The following is a 20,071-nucleotide window of genomic DNA, read 5'->3' as shown; positions in this document are numbered from 1 at the left end:
TTTCTTAACATTGGACGTGATCGTCTCTTACTAGGTTGCTAGCTACCGCTGCAACCCGGATCCGAGCGATACATCAAAATCGAAAGTAGAAAGATCACGCTTTTTCGTAGAGAAAAACTGAACCTCACGGAAATTATCAACGGCTGGGGTGGTTTGCGTATACTGCGAATTAAATGTAAAGATGGGGTTCCCATCCTTCTTAACCCCCACCCCCCGCCCGTTTAACCAATACTTTTCTGAAATAAAAATACAAAATCTAGAGAACTAAACATTCAGCCAGAACAAAAGAAGCTAGGGCCCGAACAAATAGTCAAATGTTTTCTTTACACACTGTATGCATATCTTAAGAAAAATGCGAATGAAAAAGCCCTTGCATTCTGCAGGAATTACAGTGAAAACAGTGTAGTTATTCATTCCATTACTGTTGAGTTAAGATATTCTAGTCAATATCTGCAAAGAGAGTTCTCGCTAATATTTCCAGCGTTAGCCAACCCCTTTCAATTTTGCTTTACGTCCATTTTCCTTCTTCCTTCTTCGACAAATAAAAAAAAGTGTTTTGAAATGTTCTTTTATCTTACTTTAACGTCGCTCTTTACTCTGATGATTTGAAAGATATTTCTTTCATATGATGCTACTGGAGTGTCAAAATACATGCACGTATACTTTCCACAATTTTCCACTATACTGGGGTCGTATAATTCACGTAAGACAAGGATAACTGTTACTGGGAAAAGGGTAACCTAAAAAAGACAATAAGGAAGACCTAACCAGGGTATACGTATTAAGTTATAGGCTGGTTTGAGCAATTAGGAAGAGGAACACGAGGGAATTTCTATAAAAACAATTAGCTTATCTTTTTCTTTTCAATCACAAAACACGTTCCGACGGCTTGACTACCGTCTCAGAACTACTATTCATATCAAAATGATATTTCTACTGAATATATTACAGTAGATGTTCCTGCGAAAGCGAAACAGTTGTAACAGCAAAAAACAATTCGTAGGAAATGGAATATGACAGTTGATTCCCCCACATTGAATTCCCCCACATATCTTGTCAAGTGGATGAATCTCTCCTGTATATCTAAAATCTTTATGGATTAAAAGGGAACTCAGAAGCAATACGAAAGTGATACAAATGACAGACTAAAGATGCTTTTGGTTAAAAAAGTCAAAAGCATTAATTTTGCTCTTAGTGAACAATATATTTGAAGTCATACTTGGCAAAAATCCCTTGCTTGATAACTTCTAGACAGAAAGAGAAAAAGGGCCGAATATACAAGCTGGGAAAATAAAAATAAGATAAATCAAAACAGTATAATTTTAAAAATATCATATAATGCTTATTCATTTCGAACAAATTAGGTTATGACAAATCTATGGTAATATTAAAAGGATAGAGATAACTAATTGAGGAGGAGGAGTAGGAGAAAGAGAAGGAGGAAGAGGAAAGAGAGAGAAATAGAAAAAGAAAGAAAGCGAGAGAGAAAGATAGAGAGAGAGAGAGAGAGAGAGAGAGAGAGAGAGAGAGAGAGAGAGAGAGAGAGAGAGAGAGAGAGAGAGAGAGAGAGAGAGAGAGAGAGAGAGAGAGAGAGAGAGAGAGAGAGAGAGAGAGAGAGAGAGAGAGAGAGAGAGAGAGAGAGAGAGAGAGAGAGAGAGAGAGAGAGAGAGAGAGAGAGAGAGAGAGAGAGAGAGAGAGAGCGAGAGAGAGCGATAGAGAGAGAGAGAGAGAGAGAGAGAGAGAGAGAGAGAGAGAGAGAGAGAGAGAGAGAGAGAGAGAGAGAGAGAGAGAGAGAGAGAGAGAGAGAGAGAGAGAGAGAGAGAGAGAGAGAGAGAGAGAGAGAGAGAGAGAGAGAGAGAGAGAGAGAGAGAGAGAGAGAGAGAGAGAGAGAGAGAGAGAGAGAGAGAGAGAGAGAGAGAGAGAGAGAGAGAGAGAGAGAGAGAGAGAGAGAGAGAGAGAGAGAGAGAGAGACAGAGAGAGAGAGAGAGAGAAGAGAGAGAGAGAGAAAAGAGAGAGAGAGAGAAAAGAGAGAGAGAAGAGAGAGAGAGAGAGAGAGAGAGAGGCAGGGATATGCACAGAGAATCACTGCATAGTCCAGTATCATTCTTCAAAAAGCAGCCACGTTCAGACGTTTTTGCCACTTTCGTCATTTAGCATTTAAGCCACCAATACTGGACAGCAGAACAAAATGACAGCAGCATATTGGAAGAGCAGCAGCTTTTAATAGACTTAAAAACCATAGAACAAACAGAAAGCAAAAGCTGCTATCTCGTCGGCTGTCATATTTTAACCTCATCCTCCAGCTGAAGGCCCTCTGCGGCTTGATCTAAAGCCACTCGAACCATCATACCCCATCAAAGGATTATAATCTAAAAAAAGAAAATGTCAAAAACATAACAAAGAATAGCAAGGACAAAACTATAATCAATAGGGAAGAACAGCTTCACTGCTATATTTTCAGAATCATAAAGACAAAATTTGAAAAGAAAATTTAGGTTCTTTTGCAATAAAAACCTTTCTCTAAGAAGTTTGAACATTTTTTCCACCTTGGGACGGGCGGGGGGGGGGAGGGGGTGTAACTTGTCGTAAATTAAACTTTTTCTTCAATATTACATTTTGTTAGAAAGTAACAAATAAAAGTGTTTTTGCAGGTATCTATTGAAAGCTTTTCGACCACCCAAAGACAAATCACACTGCCAATAGAAAATCTTTGGAACATTTATATTAACCCAGAAGACGGAGAAGAAATCAGCTGAATAAAATTTTTGAACAGAATATGAAAAAAATCGAAATAGGCAAGCAGGTGAATAATAAATGATGCGCAATTAGGAGAGAGAACAAACAGATAAAAAGGTAAGTATTTAGGCATCATGGAAAATATTCAACATGCACATGCAACGCTTATTCATATTAATTGAATATGCATATTCACCAAGCCTAACTACCCAATCTCCTCAACCTCCTAGAAATATGGAGGAAAACATTTTTAGCTTATTCTTATCCTTGCAGCAGTTAACTAGTTTTTTTCAGCAGTCAACTTGCAATTTATTTAAAGCGTCTTGCAGCCACAAAATGTCTGCTTTATATGGCTTTGTTTTCTCTTACATCTAGGTTCCACACTTTTAAGATCTCTTGGTTATTACACACTCGAAGCTACTGCCTCTCTTATTGCAAGTGATTCCATTTTATAAGGTTTATCCCAAAATCAACGGATTTTATTTTTACTTTGACGAGATTTTTTCAAAATCCAATGTTTCTCAGAATTTTAAGGGTGTCATTGAATTTATTGTTGACTTCGAAAATAATCCAGAATTAGGGACAAATCACCATTTTAGTCAACCAACGAATCAGTTGACAGACATTTTTATGTGCCTGATCTGCACTTTTTCTCGTAGCATTTGTGACACTGGGGCTACTAAAGATCATTCAAATTTTAGGTTAATAAACATTTTCTCCCTCACTTCACCCATCTTTAATTGTTAGAAGAGAAATGAAAGTAAACTAACCCTAATATATGGTAATACGCAAACTAATTTTGTACTGAGCTAGCGACAGGTTAGAGAAATCTGGGCACCAAATTTCAATCGGCAGGCAAATAAAAAAGATACACATTTTTCCATGTTAATGTTGGTGACATCAGCATGAAATATATAGGTAGCGCAAAGTGTCGTATAAAGTGGTACCCGATACCGCGCCAAAATAAAATTCGGCGGCGGAGGACGCAAATATACTGGGTGGCAGCACGCCATTAGCCCATCGAAAAAAATATTTGGTGGCACGCCATTAATAGATCGGCGCTCGTTCTATTTTTAGAATTTTTCCTTGCTTTTAAAAGATTCGTAAACCAGATTGGTATTAGTTCTTTACAAAATACTTTCTAAGCAAGAGTTCTTAGGGCCCTCAATTCCTATTCAGCTTCTACCACGACCGAACCTCAGACAGAATAACGACGAGACATCAATCTTAACTTTTCCCAAGCACTCTTTAAATCCAAATAATAGACAGTTAGACCTTAAACCGCCTGAAAATTAGATTAATCCAACAAAATAGGGAATTTACAATATAATTTTAAACTAAAACTTCCTCTTCATTACAATACCCAGAAAAAATGTTGTTTATGTTCTTTTTACAATTGCTTTTCTTTCAATGGCGTCGCAACGAAAACAAAAGGTAAAGGTAAAGAGTACGGCACTGGACTTTACAGTTCCTACTGGCGGTGCTGGTCTCCGTTTCATGGCCCTTCGGCCAGGAAATACACTGGGGAGTTCGGGGCCAGCCATCCTTTACTTTCGCACACCCTTCCTGTTTGCTTTCTCCAGATTTCTCTAGGCACCCATTTCGAGCTAGGTCGACTCTGCCTATGGATACAGAATCACGCCACTGACCACCATTCCAAACCAAATAACCAGCAAGACCAGCATTTGGAGCCCCTGCCCTCACGGACAAACGATTTCAAGTCTGGCCTGCTAGCTAGAAGGGCTCAAAATTCTACTAAACCACTTTTTTGCATTTCAGAGCTCTAATTAAAAGAAGTAAGAATTACAAATATCTCGATTTCAGAGCTCTACAAAAAAAATTCAAGACGAGTACAATTTATATTTCTTCCAGCAACAAAAACTAGCAGTCCAATTTAATAACCAGACCTTATAAAAATTAATAAAAGTCAAAGAGTTAATAAAAAAAAAACTATTTTTGGAATAAAGACAATACAGAAATTCAAACTTTAAGCACAGGAAAATTACTCAAGGTAAATAGCAGGATGTAATCCCTAAAAAAACTCTACTATACTATAATAAATTGCGTACTCTGCAAAAAATACAGAAAATATATGGAATCTGTAACCAGACCTTCAAGCTTTAAAATTAACACGAGTATTATATCCACAATAATAGTAACTAAAACTACAGCGGTGAAAATAAGAAATAAAAACATAAAAAACAAGCAAAAACCACCACGAGATTTCAAATATAATACTTTCAACAGAATACAATTACTAAACCTACGTACATGGCCAAGGAGCTCCGATTAACTTATCAACCGAAAATTTTGTAAAAATTAACTCAGTCAAGCTAACTCATTCTTCCAAGTTTTTTTTTTAGAATTAGCAGAGTAGGTTGTAATTTTTTGAACATGTCAAGAGCTACTGCTAGTTAACACTGGAACGCTGTGATTATAACACCATATATGTGTGTATCACTACCGTTACTACTGTAAGGGTATCAGTACCGTTACTATTGTGATAAAGTTTTTGATAGTGTTTCCTCGTTATATATTGTTGAAATAAGTCTTTGGAATAATATTTTTCCAGTGTATCCTCCTCTAAAAATATAAACATAACAACCTGAGACTGAAGAGAAGGCTGTAATCTCAGGTACTGTCAATGGATCAGGTATCCCAATCAGTTGCGTGAACGTGGCTTTTCTCAAAAGAGCAGTTGCCCTAAATTTTCTCATCATTCATAATCATACATTAAAGAAAAGGAGGAAGAAGGATTAGATGAAGTCAGGGCGGTGAGGATGAAGAATAGCACGAAAATGATGATGTTGGCATTTAAGGCCCGATTTTTTAAAATATTCAGAGGACAGTTTTTTTCTATTTTTAGGCACTGTAAATGCAAAAGTTAAAATTTAGCATAAAAGCTATGAGTGTATTAAAATGAGTATTACAGTGAAAATAAATAGAAATTAAAAAAAAAAAAAAATTGTGTGAGAGTAGAGAAGCAGCGTCCTTTTCTTTGATGTATGATCATGATTTATGAGGAAATTTAGAGTTGCTGCTCTTTTGAGAAAACCCAAAAGCCACATTCACACAATTGACAGCACATTCAAGCTGATCCACTGACAGCCCCTGAGATTACAGTCTTCTCTTCAGCCTCAGGCTGTTAAGTGTATGTTTTTAGAGACGGATTCACTGGAAAACATTATTCATGACGAATCCTCAGTATCATATAGTGTCAGAACCCTAATCAAAATAACCAGATTTACATAAAAACCGTCTAATAGTATAACGTAAATTTAATCTTTTACTTCACTTTAAAAATACTTAACAACAATTGGGGAGTAAAATTCCATTTTACAACATAAACACATACTTTATCGCATGCTGACCAACCGTCTCCATTGCGCAGGTATGGATTTCCTGATTTTCTGCCTTCGGCCGAAAGTGCAATTCGTGGTTGGGGGATCTAATCACATGCATAGTCCCAACACATTGGGACAGCCGAAGAGATACTAGAAGTTAAATCATCTTTCCATGTGATAAAAAGAACCGCTCACGAGATTTTGGCCCTAAAAACTAAACCCGTAAGAGTTTCCGAAAGCCCTTAACCAAAGAAAGGATATTGGCTGACTTTCCCAACTTTCCTAATATTTGCGTGCAATAATGCCGTGGATAACCATCTCTCCATTTTGTGAGGACAGTATAACTTAATGTTAAGAGGCAAATGTGGCACCATGTGGCAATATGACCTATAAAACCAGGACGATAATCATATAGCTTTTCAGTAGTCTAAGCCAATTAGCTACTTCCTAATTTTCTGCGAAAATCCTGTCAAAATTGATATCTGCCTATTGCAATTACCGTACCTGGAAGATTCTTTTGATATAATTGTTGTCGTCAAAATTTCATTCCTTACAGTTACTATTGGAGCAAGTCATGTGTATGTAGTTCTCTCTTAGTTGTCAGTATTCCTAAAAGTCGAACTTGTTAACTTTATTTAAATTTGTAAAGGCAATGATGCCGGAAAATGAAGTGCAAACGAATTGTGCGACTAGAAGACACGTGACAACCAGTATCACAACAAATACATGTAACCGTAAATGGAATTTGCGATTAGAAGAGGAGACACAGTGAGAACCACAACGAGTCAAAATAAAACAAATCCTTTAAAATGGAAGATTCTTTGATGCATTAACAGGAAGGAGGAATTCAATTGACGCCATAATTTCTTAACTCAATTGAAATTGATTAGTTGACGCCTCATGAGTTAAAACTAAAGTTCCTCAAACTAAAGAATAATGAATATCTGTTTAAACAAGTATCTGTGTATTTATTTATATTTGGATGTATATTTTTTTTTCTCCGACCCAATTTTAAATAAATCCCAACAGCTAAAGCAAAAGGAAATGGAAAAATATCTGGTGTAATAATGCACGAAAATGCAGCATGCAGTGAGAAAACTCACTGCAGCAGACTTCAGCACTGCTGAGGCCAACACAGCTACGTACGCTTCTTCTCCTTCCCAATTTATTCAAAGCCTCCCTCTTTATACCCTCCCAAAAATTCCATCTCCCTTAAATCTTGCCTTACGACATTTGGGGACAACCTGCTTTTCGTTTGGCCCTAGAAAGTTGGCCGACAAGTGAAATCTTTGGCAATCTGTCATCCTTCATCCGTAGAACGTGTCCCAGCCATCTTATCCTTTCTCTCGTTATAGCCCTACAAAGGAGGATTGAACCACATGTTTCTTACAGCTTACTGTTTGAAATAAAGTCAGTCAGTCGGGTACCTAAAACAATCCTTAGGCAATTTCTCTGAAAAAAATCTAGAAAATCCTCCTTCATTTTTCGCAGTACCCACGTTTCGAACCATATTTGACCACTGTCATCATTGTAGCTTCCAATATTCTAATCTTGGTTCGCAGTAGATTCGCAGATATATGTATACATTACATATAGTACAGAAAGCACAGCGGCTACACCGTCAGGCCCCGGCACGCCTACGCGGCAAGCTTGTACATATGGATTCTCATTACCAACTGTCTTCTAACTGCATCCTCTTTTTGATGCTTTGGCGTCAGTATAGGTTCAATACAACCACTCTGGGAAGAATAAAAATTCTTTCTTAAAGTTGTGCCCTTAAAGTTTAAATCGTTTGTGGCAAGATATGTCAAAATGCAAGTTAGAAATGAAACAATTATGTAGCCGATTTCGAGGCCGGGCCCCGGCACCACCACAAGGCAGACTTGCATATATTGATTCTCATTGTCACTTGTCTTATAACTGCAGACAATACGAGTCCCTTCTTGATGTCAGTGCGCCACCATAGGTTCAATACAACCACCCTGGGAAAAATAGGAATACTTCCTTAAAGTTTTGATCTATTTACATCGTTTTGCAGCCAGAAATATCAATATGCCAGTTTTAAGAAAAAAAAACATATAGCCTATTTCGAGACCCCAGGCATTCGGCACGCTTGTATATATTGATTCTCGTTGTAAGTAGCATCCTCAAACTGAATCACCTTTGTTTGCTTATTTTTCCTCAGGAAAATGGAGGGCTCCACGGGAAATACATATAACGTTGAAGGGTCTCAATGACTTGCCACTTTCATTTTTGACACGTTCTTATTCTCACTGTCGCTTGTAATTTTCGCTGTTGCGTATCTTTTAACCACACATTTCTTTGTTCTCGCTGTGAAATATTTTTTAACCGCCTATTTCTTTGTTCTACACTTTCATTTTTAATTCGTTCTGCTCCTTGTTGTCGCATGTCTTGTAGCCGCATATTTCTTTGTTCTTTACCTTTATTTTTGACTCGTTTTAATTCTCGTTGTCGCTTATCCTCTAACCGGATATTTCTTTGTTCTTCACTTTTGTTTTTGACTCGTTATAATTGTGGTTGGCGCAAGTATTCTAACTGTAAATGTCTTTGTTCTTCATTTGTGTTTATCATTACTTCAGACATTTTTCAATACACTTTACCTTGACTGCTCAGATTGGTTTTTTAACTTTTGATTGTCTAGGCTGTTCACTTGTCCCTTATTCATTATGAAATTCTTTAAAACGCCTTTTTTAAATAGACGAATCCAAATATAAATAAATACAGTTGCTCGTTTAAAGCGAGTATCTATATTCATTATTCTTTAGTTTTAAGTCACGAGGCGTCAAATAAGCAATTTCAATTGAGTTAAGAAATTATGGCGTGAATTCAATTCCTCCTTCCTGTGAATGCATAAAAGAATCATCCATTTTAAAGGAGTTTTTTTAATTTGAATTATTGTGATTCTCACTGTTTCTTCTCTTCCAATCGCTCATTCCATTTGCGTTTCGATGTAATTGTTGTGATACTGGTTGTCACAGGTCTTCTAGTCGCACATTTCGTTTGCACTTCAGTTTCCGGCATCATTACCTTTACAAATTTAAATAAATTTAACGAGTTCGACTTTTTGGAATTGTGGCAACAAAGAGAGAACTACATACACATGACTTGCTCCAATAGTAATTGAAACGATAAGGAATGAAATTGTGACGACAACAATTATATCAGTATCAGTATTCAACAATACTGATACTTTATCAATATCTATTAGTTTAAAACAGTTAATGCACAATTCAGTGCGCAAGGACGGGAAGAAGTTAGCCACGCCCCCCAGTATAGCAGCGTCTCCGGATAAAGATTCATTTCTTTGACAACTGAAGAAGAGAGCGCTACAAAGCTGTGTCCCGGGCTAAAGCGGGACGCAACGAATAAACTCTACTGCAGGAGAATATTGCTGGCAGAGAATAAAGTAGACAATCTTAATTATTTTGAATGATTAAGCAGAAACTAAGGGAACTGAGGGACAGCCACTTCAATTTTCGAATGAGTTATATCCCGAAGGGATTTTTCAGTTTATACGTGAATTAAATTTCAAACTAGGTTTGAACACGCAGCTCTCAAATAAGTTATCCTGTCTAGAGTCAAAAATGAATAGTTTTAGTAAACAGCTGGGTACAACAAAATCAGAAATTTCAAACCATCTAGCGGAAATGAGGAACAAACTCAGAGAGTCTACACTGAAAATTGACTCATTGGAGGCAGATATAAAGTGATATAACCTCGTGTTTACAATTTCCCCGTGACTGGTCCATCCCAGTCGAGTTTGAAGGATGAGCTATGCGAGTTTCTTAGCTGGTGCCTCCCGAACCTACAGCTTTCTCGGAGGGACATAAAGGATGCTTTCCGCCTGAGATCAGGCCCTGTAATAGTTAAGTGGCATGACTTGGAAATCCGAAATTAGGTTATCAGAAAAAGTTTTGTATTGAATACGAGTAGCGTAGGGGTTGCTTCAGACTAAGGTACGTATCAAAGCGAGGATAAAAAAAACTTAAAGCCCGTGTTGCCCCAAGCCATTGTAAAGGGCAAAGATGCGCGGCTCAAAGGTGAAAGGCTTATCATTGAAGGTAAAACATACACATACGACCATGAATGTCAAAAAATAAAAGAAATGACGGTAATCCACCCAATTAGGGCCCCTAATGCAGCACAGAGTAACTCAGAGATCAGAGGTATAAATCCCGCTAATGTGAATGAAAATAACCGGAGTTCAGTCCAGCATTGCCCTTCAGAACAGTTGGACTGTTCTGGTAATGAAAGTGACGCGAACAAGATAGTTGAAAGAAACAGTAACTTGCGGAAAACAACAGGAACAGGGAAAGATCGTAAAAGTATCAATATTAGCCCCGTTGATAATACTTAAAGTCGCACCGCTAGGAATGTACGGCAAAGAAACGAGGAGCCATTGACAAGCCGGGTTACTGAAGTGAATCGGCCACCAATTTACAGACAAAACACACGCCCGTTCAGGCAGCTACAAAAAAATCAGCCTTGGCAGTACAGGGGTATTAATCGGCCTAGGGGCGACGATTATTACCGGTTAGCTTTCCCCCCGAGTGATTACGGAGCCCAATAGCATCGACAAGGCCATACACAAACCCTGAAGTTTGTATCTTGGAATGTACAGAGTATAAAAAATAAGTTAAGTTCTGTGGAAAGTGATTTGTCAAATTTTGACTTTGTAGCATTAATAGAAACCTGGCATTGCCCTAGTAAAACTCCAAAAGTAAGAGATTTTAATGTTGAAGGTGTATTGTGAGAGTTAGCTTCTAACAATCGTTATTTTGGAGGCATTGTAGTGTCCATAAAAGATGAGTCTTTCAAAAGCTATACAAAGCTGAAAAGTAAATCAGAAAATGTTATTTGCATTAGATTAGAATGTTAGGATGGACTGTGTATTGTAATAGGATCGATTTATATTCCGCCTCAAAATAACTCGTACCGAAATGAAGATACGTGGAATTTGTTGGAAAAAGAATTAGATGAAAAAAGAGCTAATTTTGAAAATGATAGATTGATATTAATGGGTGATTTTAATGCTTATACTAGTGACGAAGTTGAATTAAATGATGTGTTAATTCCAGGTATTCCGTCAGCAGTCCCAACCGTCTACAGAACTTCCGGAGCCAGCAGGGATGAAAAAAGAAGAATAAATCAATGGGGAAAAATGTTGCTGACATTAAACGCAGAATTGGATTTGATGATTGGAAATATAAGGTTTGGAAAAGATAAAAATCAGGGTGAGTGTACCTGCGTGGCTGGGGCTAAAGCAAGTTTAATTGATTATTATTTGGTGGATATTCGCTGGGATCCGAATTACCTTAATGTGGATGTGCTTAAGCTAGTAGGATCGGACCATCTACCGGTATTTTTAGAAATTAGATCAAGGAGTGCTCCCCAAAGGAGGGATATTTCAAGCGAAAGTCGTATTTATAATAAAAATGTTAGACGTCAGATACCTAGGGAATGGTCTACAGAGGAAAAGGTTAAATTCAATGAAGCATTTTCAGAGAAGGGTGTAGATATAAGACTAAGTGATTTAGAGAAGATAAATAACCATGATAGATTAATGGAAGAGTTCAGGGTGATTGTACACGAAATAGCAGGCCCGATGTTTATACATAAATGAGGTTGTAAGGATATATAATTTTTTGATGAGGAATGCAGAATAAAAAAAATTAGAATTGATTAAAGAAATGGAGATTTTGAGGGAAGAGGAAAAAGAGGAAAACAGGCTTCGAGTAGTAACAAGGTTCAAAAATGTTCGCCGGGAGTATAAACGCATTTTAAAACAGAAGAAGAGACTGGCTATTCAAAAAGGTAAGGAGGAGCTGATCCAGTTTTATGAAAAGAGCGATAAGCGGTCTTTCTGGAGAAAGATAAAAAAAGGGTTCGCCATAGCTCAGCCAAAAGTACCTGACCCGAAAACATGGCCTACATACTACAAGGACGCGGTTCATGAAGACTATTCGTTTGACTGCTGGTTCAGCGACGAATTATCGAATACAGAGAATGAGACCAGTTTCCCACTGAAAGAAAACGATTATGATTTGATAAAACCCGCATCAGAAGAGGAAATCGAAGAATGCATAAGCGCCATGGAAGGTGGATCAGCACCTGGTAGCGATGGAGTCCCAACAACGATCTTGAAACAATTCCAACTTTTATTTATGCCCATCTTCTTGGCTATCTTCAACTCAGTTCTGGCTTCCGGAGAATGGCCATCGCCGTGGAAAAAATCCTTGATTTTGCCGCTATACAAAAAGGGAGACCCAGCGGATCACAGCAATTATTGACCGATATCTTTAGTGCCTAGTCTTAGCAAAATATTAGAAAGAATACTAGATGCTAGATTAGCTCATTGGTTAGAAAAATATAGGATTTTGAAGGAGGAGCAGGCAGGATTTCGGGATGGATATAATGCTATTGATAGGGTCTTAGTCCTACAGGCGCTTGTAGAGAAATATGAAAAAGGGAAGAATGGGTTGTACGTTGCATTTTTAGATCTAGAAAAGGCCTTTGACAGTATTGATAGGATTTTCCTGTGCTTAGAACTGTTAAAGGTAGGCTTACCAAGACTTTTCGTTAGGATACTGGCTGATATGTATAGAAACACATTTGGTATAGTTAAAGTTTTAGGGAAGGGATTATCGTCACCGTTTGAAATTAGAAAAGGAGTAAAACAGGGTAGTAGTATTTCGCCTAGGTTGTTCACGTTGTATATAAATGATATTGTTGACCATTTTAAAAAGGTATGGGCCCCTACAGTGTCACTAGGGAACCTGACGTTATCTCTGTTGCTTTTTGCTGATGATGCGGTGTTGATAGGCAAGTCACCAGAGGAGCTCCAAATCTTATTGAGTATATTAGAAGAATATTTAGATAGAAAGAAACTAGTGTTGAATATTAAAAAGACTGAGATTGTGGTTTTTAGAGGAATTCGTGTGAATAATGATAATCAAAAAGTAGAATTTTATTATAAAGGTGAAAAAGTAAAAGAAAGCGAAAATTTTAAATATTTGGGAGTAACACTTTCAGCAAAAGGAGGATGGAAAGAGCATGTAAAACAGATGATTAAGAGAGGGAAAGCAGTTTCAGCTGCCATTTTACATAATTCAAGGCTTTCAAGTATAAAAGATCTAAAAATGCATAAATATGTTTTTAATTCTAAAGTTTTGCCTACTATCCATTACAGAGCTGAACTTTGGGGCATGACCCGGCACCACAATTGGAATCAATACAGCTGCAACACTTTAAGAGATTAATTGGTCTTCACGTAACGACCCACAATCAGGCTATAAAAGGTGACCTAGGTATACTTTCGCTGAGAATGAGTAGATTAGCACAGATGATCCGGTACTGGCTAAAGGTTCTAAGTCTGTCAGAAGATAGGTTAGCAAAAGCAGCTTATGTGGAGATGCTACAGTCGAAACGTAAAAGATCGTGGCCGCATCAAATAAAAAATGTTTTAGATGGATTAGGATTATCATATATTTGGAATGAGGGGCTAGGTCCCTCAGATCAGGGTGAGTCGTTTTTGGCGATGATTTTAGAAAGAATAAAAAACCACGAAGTCCAAAAGTGGACCCACGCAGTTAAAACATCTGAAGCATTGAAGTTTTATTCCCATGTAAAAGAGATATTTGGATTCAAATATTATTTTAAACTAGGATTACCGGGGGAGACATTGAGGACTTGGTTTCAGATCCGAGCGAATTGCCTGCCACTAAAAAATAGAAAAAGAGTATTTGAAAGAAATAGGGTGGCCCCAGATGCAAATGCGGATTACTCTGGCCCCAGATTTAACATTGTTTTTGAGGATGTCGCCAATATTCTCACCGTGTGCCAGAAACTTTCTATATTAAGGGAAATTTATTTTGTGGGTGTTAACTTGGTGTTCCGGGGTATCCTTAAAACGACTGTAAAAAGGTCAATCAGGCAGTTATGTAAATATGTAAATGAAGCATTGACATCAATGAGTGAAACTTGATATTTATGTTATTTTTCTTGTGGAGTGTGATTACGAATACTGTTCTGTATGGCCTGTTTTTTGGCTTATAATAAAATTATTATTATTATTATTATTATTATTATCAAAAGAATTTCCCAGGTACGGTACACTAAAAACGGTACAATCACTACTAAGGCAAATATGACGTATGTATGCTCTTGACGAATTTTCTCAAACTCTTAACCTATAAATTCTTTTTAGACCGGAAATCCCAGGATGCCAATTTTCTAAAAAAAAAGAAAAATATGGATCCGTTTTCGAGAAAGATTACGTGCATTAACAGATATACAATCATTGCTCGTTTAAAGAGATAAGACAAATATTTTGAAAATTGGCAGACTCATAATTTCTGGCCTGAAAAAATGATCTAGATACGTTAAGACCTAATCTTGGGAGAATGATGTCACATTCATATGTATTTAAAGAGCAACTTACATCACTTTTCCCAGGGGTGATCGTGTCGTTTTTGGCATCTATGACGCTTTAAAAATTATACGGGATAACGAATAAACCCAAACAGCATAAGGAAAAGGCATGGAAAAAATATCTGAGGTACTTATGAACAAAATGAAGCACAACGAAATCTGTGGCAAGAAGACATGCAACAAGCACCACAAATAATCACAAAAGAAAATGATGCGCAACGAAATCTCCGGTTAGAAGGTAAGCAACACCGAGAACCACATTGAATTGTAAAGAAATGATCCACAACGAAATCTGCGGTTAGAAGACTTGCGACAATAAGCATAAAAAGAAATTATAAAAACAAAATATGTGGTTAAAAAACTTGCGATCACGAGCATCACAAAAGAAAATGATGCACAATGAAGTCAGAGGTTATAAGACAAGAGACAGCGAGAAACGCATCGAATAGCAAACGAAAATGAAACGCAGCGAAACCTACAGTTAGAAGAGAAAAAACTACGGGAATCACAACAGTCGCAGATAAATCATGCACGACGAAATTTACGCTTAGAAGACTTGCAACGAGGATCACAACGAACCGCAAACAAAATGATGCACAATAATTTAAAATAAACTTCGAAATAGGTAAATTTGTACTACTATGTAACAGCAAAATACAAACCAAGCAAAATGAAGAAAGAACAAGATAAACCCTAATTTTAGGTTTCTTCCCGAGCTGGAAAGCGAAGTAAGCTAAGCCTTTCATTGTTTATTTCCATTATTCTCGACTAGCAGAAAGCTGCCAGAAAGTTAATCACGAGCGAGAAGACAAGAATTGGCTAGACTTGGAAAGCGATCCCAGCCCTCTAGGGGAAGGTCTTTCTGGCTAGTGCTTTTTTAACCTAATTTCAAATTGTTATGACTCATGAATTTAATACAACATCCGAATTTGACTTTTTCACAGTTACCTCGAGAATTGAAAATGTTTTTTGAAAACCTTGCAAGATATTGATTGAGACCAAATATTAACGCAAATTTATGAAAAAAACAATGATTATGAAAATTGATGTGGGGCCAATTTCTAAATAACTTGTTATTCGTGATTAGCGAGTATACTTTTCACTAGCTCGTCTAATAGGCCAGCTTTGCTCTCCATTGGTTTTTACACGGCTGGCACTTTTTTGACGCGAAGATACGACTTGTCGCAAAAAAGACCATTTGTGTCTGATTGTAAAATAATAGAATTGTGAAACAGACCTGGGCGTAATCTTGGCTTAGTTGTTGAAGGTTTTGTTTTCAAGGAATCAGAAGGCTCTTCAGATTTCCCCTTTGTCTTGTTGCCTCCACCTGATTGATACTTCTCCAGTTCTTCTAACAACTCACGTCTTTTTGCTTCTGCTTTCTTCAAATAAAAATAGGTAGAATTGGATGAGCTCAATATTTAACAACAATCCCTTCCTCTCGTTTATATAATTAGAATAGCCGGCTTAATTTGGATTTTCATAATTTTATATAATTGAACAAAACTAACATCATTTAAGTCATTCATGAGCGAAATAAATTAGCTTATATTTGCATTTTTCCAATTTCAAACAAAAGCATAAAAATATCTATTGACTTGGAAAGTGTAAAAATATATTCTTTAAGATTTAGAATCAAAACAATAAAATGACAAAAAATATACCCTAAAAATAGACCTGCACAATATTAGAATAATGCTCAAACACATTCTATATACAAAACCCCAGATATGGAAGTCCCGAAAACTCTTTCCACTAGCTGACTAATACCTTGCGGTCAAGACAATATAACACTTAGAACACGATGTACTTTCGTCGCTGATGTTGAGGAGTGATTGCTTTATTAAGATTTGATTTTACATCTGAACCGCTCATTTGGCAGTTATACTTTTGGGTTTATTAAAAGCAGTTTAAAATTCCCTGATTATTCCTTCTCTTTCTTTAGTTTCAGTAGAAGGTATTAGAAATCTCCTACACATCGTCAAACCTTGTATTATTGAGGTTAATTTCTTAATTTAGCCATAAGTACTGATTTGGAAACAACATGAATTTGACCGTTCATTTTTTGGGCTTTGAGGCTGAAATGTTCTCTTAAAAAAAAAAAAAACATAATCTATCCAGGCCAAATTTTAAATCTGCAAAACGGTCTTTTCTCCTTAAGTAGCATGTTTTCTGATATTTTTTTATTAATTAGAATTCATCCTTTATTAAATATTAGTAATATTTATTAGCTGTTTTTGAAAACTCATTTTCTAAGTTCATTTTACAGTCATAGTAATGTTAATTTGATGACTATGAAATTCCAGAATCCTGTTCGAAAAGATGAGAGGTATGATGAGAGTAGAGAGGCTCCCACTGGATTTAGTCGAAAAGTACAAGAGAACCAACTCAAATTACAAAAATTTCAATACTAGTGCTACTTTCCGGCTCTTTCTTTTATATTCTTAGGGTTTGGAATTCTTTCCTAAATAACATAAAAATAATGTTTATTTTCTAGATTCAAGTGGCTTGTAAAATATTAGTCAAATATCAAATTAATTTAATATTTCCCTTTGCCAATTCAAGCTACAACGTAGATGTCCGGAATCAAAACACCTTAAAGTCTGTTTTTCCCAAATGAGGGACACATCATACCTTGTTGTTAGCAGGATCATGATCAGTAAAAAAAAGTTCACTTAGTATTTGATTCTGTGGAGTCATATTGCGATCTTAGTGTGTATGACCATAATATGCAAGAATTTAGTATGTATACATTTATAATTTTGATAATTTTAGACAAGCTTATTCACCTTATGCATTCACATTCCTCATTTATTCGTCTTTAATGTTCAAATTATTTCAACAAATATGACTTTCATAAGGGATCCAGTTTCAAACACCTCTTTTGATATTAGCATCAAAGCTCTTGACTGACCAAACTTTATACAGTCACAAGGATACTCCCAAAGAATTAGACATAGCATAAAAACTAGCCAATTTAGTTTTTTGGCAGTCTATTTCAAAACGCTTTTAATATGCTTGATTACATATTCAAAAAACAGAAATTTTTGGAAATTTTTCTAACGAAAGACCAGTGTATCAAAATAAAACTGTCAATGGAGCTTCTTTATTAATTAGTGCTAACATGGCAATGCCAATCTCAATAGAATAGGCTACTAGACAAATCAAATCAAAAGACGTCGGCAATTGCTGCAAAAAAAAAAAAAACTCATTCACTGTGCTTTTTATCACACCTTGTCTAATAGTGTTTGCAATTATTTTTTTGGTTTTTTTTTTTTGTTATAATACTAGACCTCACCAATACTTAATTGGTGGCCAAGTCGCAAAAAAAATGGAAAAAAAATCACCAAAATTTGTTGGCCTTTGTTTAAATAATTTCACTTTATTAGGTACGCAAAATTCACTTAAGTTACGAAAGGAATGTAACAAATAAAATACTTACTACCACCTTTTTGCCTTTATTAAAGTATAAAACTTCATTGGATATCATAACAATAATCATTTTGATTTGGGCTTACGTACTTTCTATTTTATACTTTCTCAAATCTCCCTTCCCAAAAACTCATAAAAACTTTTTCACAAATAAAACTGCTAAGGTTAGGAATGTAAAAAATAAAATACTCACTACCACCTTTATGCCTTTATTAAACTATAAAAACTTCATTGGGTACCATAACCATAATCATTTTGATTTGAGCTTATGGACTTTTTACTTTCTCAAATCTCCCTTCCCAAAAAATCATACACCTTTTTCACGCCTAACTGTTAAGGTCCGATACATGTGATCTAAGGCCTTTCCCTCTAAATTTCGTTTTCTAAATCAAGTGCACAGTTCTCTAACATGAATACAAAATGCCAAAAATCCTCTATGATATTAACTACTTTCTTGTCGTCAGTAATACCGACCATTTACAGGAGTTGATGTATTATACTTTCCAGTAATAAGAGAGTATTTCTATGATATCTGTGATAAAAAATTTGAATCTTTTTTTTCTTTTATCATATAGAACAAAATTTCTGAGCTGTTTAATAAGCAAAAAATGTCATTAAATATTTATCAATCAGGCAATAAGTAAAATACGGACCTATCACATATGCGCGGCTGAAGTTGTGGCTCCTTTTAAGGAATGGGACAACCAGTTTAACTTCGTTTTACTTTCATAGCAAATTTCATTAACACATATGCCTGAAGCCTGTCAAAATTAGCAATAAGGAATTTTACAGTTATAATCATAAGTTAGAAATAGCCTTACTTCCTTCTGCTTTTCAGCAAAAGCTTGGGCCTCCACACTATATTTTTCTTGCATCCTCTTTCTGGCTGCTTCCATAGCTTCTAATTTTCTTAATGCAGCATCTGGATCTAAAAAATGGTAAGTTAACTTTGTAACTACGGAAGAAAGACCAACCGTTCTTCATTTTCAAATTCTAACAACGTATAGGTTCAAAAAACCACCAGAAGCCAATACATCACAAAGTTGCTTCATTCCTTGACTATATCTACCTCAAAGGGCAAGTTCAGAATAAAAATCTATACACAAGATTTTATTTATTTCATTTATCCCTTCTTTTACTTTACACTGAGCTAAATATAAAAGCCCAATCTTACCCAAACGGAAGAACTTTAGTAACGCCAAACTGTAACCAATTCATATTAACTAAACCTAACTGTTTATTACCTACAAATAGAGCTTCAAAAATGGAAAATCTACCTGCTTTCACAAAATTTTAGGTTCGATCCAAAGAAAAGTGGATCTTTAAAATGTTGAAACCCAAGAAATTTTTGGGGAGATTGTTGATGTCCTTTCAACAGACTGTCCCTTCTACCATCGAAAGGCTAGAAACGAACTTTTAAATTTTTCACATATTCGGTTTCTGAGATGTGAATTTTCTTATCTATACGAAAGCAGGTGAACACGATGTCTAAAAATATATAATTTCGCAACGTATAGATTTAGTGTTTGAAAAACAACAGAGGCGGCACAAAAACTAAAGAATTCTCAAAATTTTGTGGGCGAAGTTGCAGAGCAACCTATGCAGAGGAAAACACCCCCCTTTATCAGCAGTTAAGTCTCACACCTCGAGCAGAAATCTTATTTACACCGACATTGCTTATCTCCTTTAAACAGAACGTATTTCAAGACGTTATGTCTAGAAGCAGAAGCAGTCTACACTGCTCCCTTTTCCTCAAGTGATAAAGATTGTTTTTGCTTCATCCACAATCCAAATCGACAATGGACTGCAATCTCAAAGAGCTGCTTCACGACACGAGATCCAAACCCATCCTTGACAGTCTCTCTAGGTTGGCTTAGTTCTTTGCCCTAATAAAAATAGAACCGTCGGGACAGGAACCCTTGTAAGTGCAGAGTCTACAGCTTGTACCAAAAGCAAGTGGGCTTCCCTCTGATAAACAGCTGCTGACTGTTGTTCCCACGATATTTGACAATTTCATTAATTGATAGGTGCTGAAAGAGAATCCCAAATCGTTTGAAATTTCTCTTCAGGATGTGTAGAAGCGGCTTCACTTTGAAACCTCTGAGGTC

At 36.3% G+C, this 20,071-nt stretch overlaps 1 protein-coding gene across 1 annotated transcript; it reads right to left on the bottom strand.

Annotated features, from left to right (window-relative positions):
• Positions 1-1,885: 1,885 nt before the first annotated feature.
• On the bottom strand, positions 1,886-18,904 carry LOC148956625 (selenoprotein S-like). Its single transcript, XM_089095980.1, has 3 exons — positions 18,785-18,904; positions 15,769-15,913; positions 1,886-2,369 (listed from the first exon to the last, which is right to left on the bottom strand). The coding sequence occupies exons 1-3, from the start codon at positions 18,857-18,859 to the stop codon at positions 2,293-2,295; spliced, it is 297 nt and encodes a 98-aa protein (XP_088952106.1). The 5' UTR covers positions 18,860-18,904; the 3' UTR covers positions 1,886-2,292.
• Positions 18,905-20,071: the final 1,167 nt, after the last annotated feature.

The sequence above is a fragment of the Artemia sp. Qi Xiang Cuo genome, chromosome 1, assembly GCF_049724085.1.
Source record: "Artemia sp. Qi Xiang Cuo chromosome 1, ASM4972408v1, whole genome shotgun sequence".
NCBI classification, from domain to species: Eukaryota; Metazoa; Arthropoda; class Branchiopoda; order Anostraca; family Artemiidae; genus Artemia; species Artemia sp. Qi Xiang Cuo.
The sequence above is the reverse complement of the archived record's forward strand: the minus strand, read 5'-3'. Positions and strand labels throughout refer to the sequence as shown.

Coding starts and splice junctions, on each gene's coding strand:
- LOC148956625 (XM_089095980.1), bottom strand. CDS start 18,859: ATGGAAGCAGCCAGAAAGAGGATGCAAGAAAAATATAGTGTGGAGGCC. Junction 15,914..18,784: donor TTGCTGAAAAGCAGAAGGAA/GTAAGGCTATTT, acceptor TTTTATTTGAAG/AAAGCAGAAGCAAAAAGACG. Junction 2,370..15,768: donor TAAGCCAAGATTACGCCCAG/GTCTGTTTCACA, acceptor TTCTTTTTTTAG/ATTATAATCCTTTGATGGGG.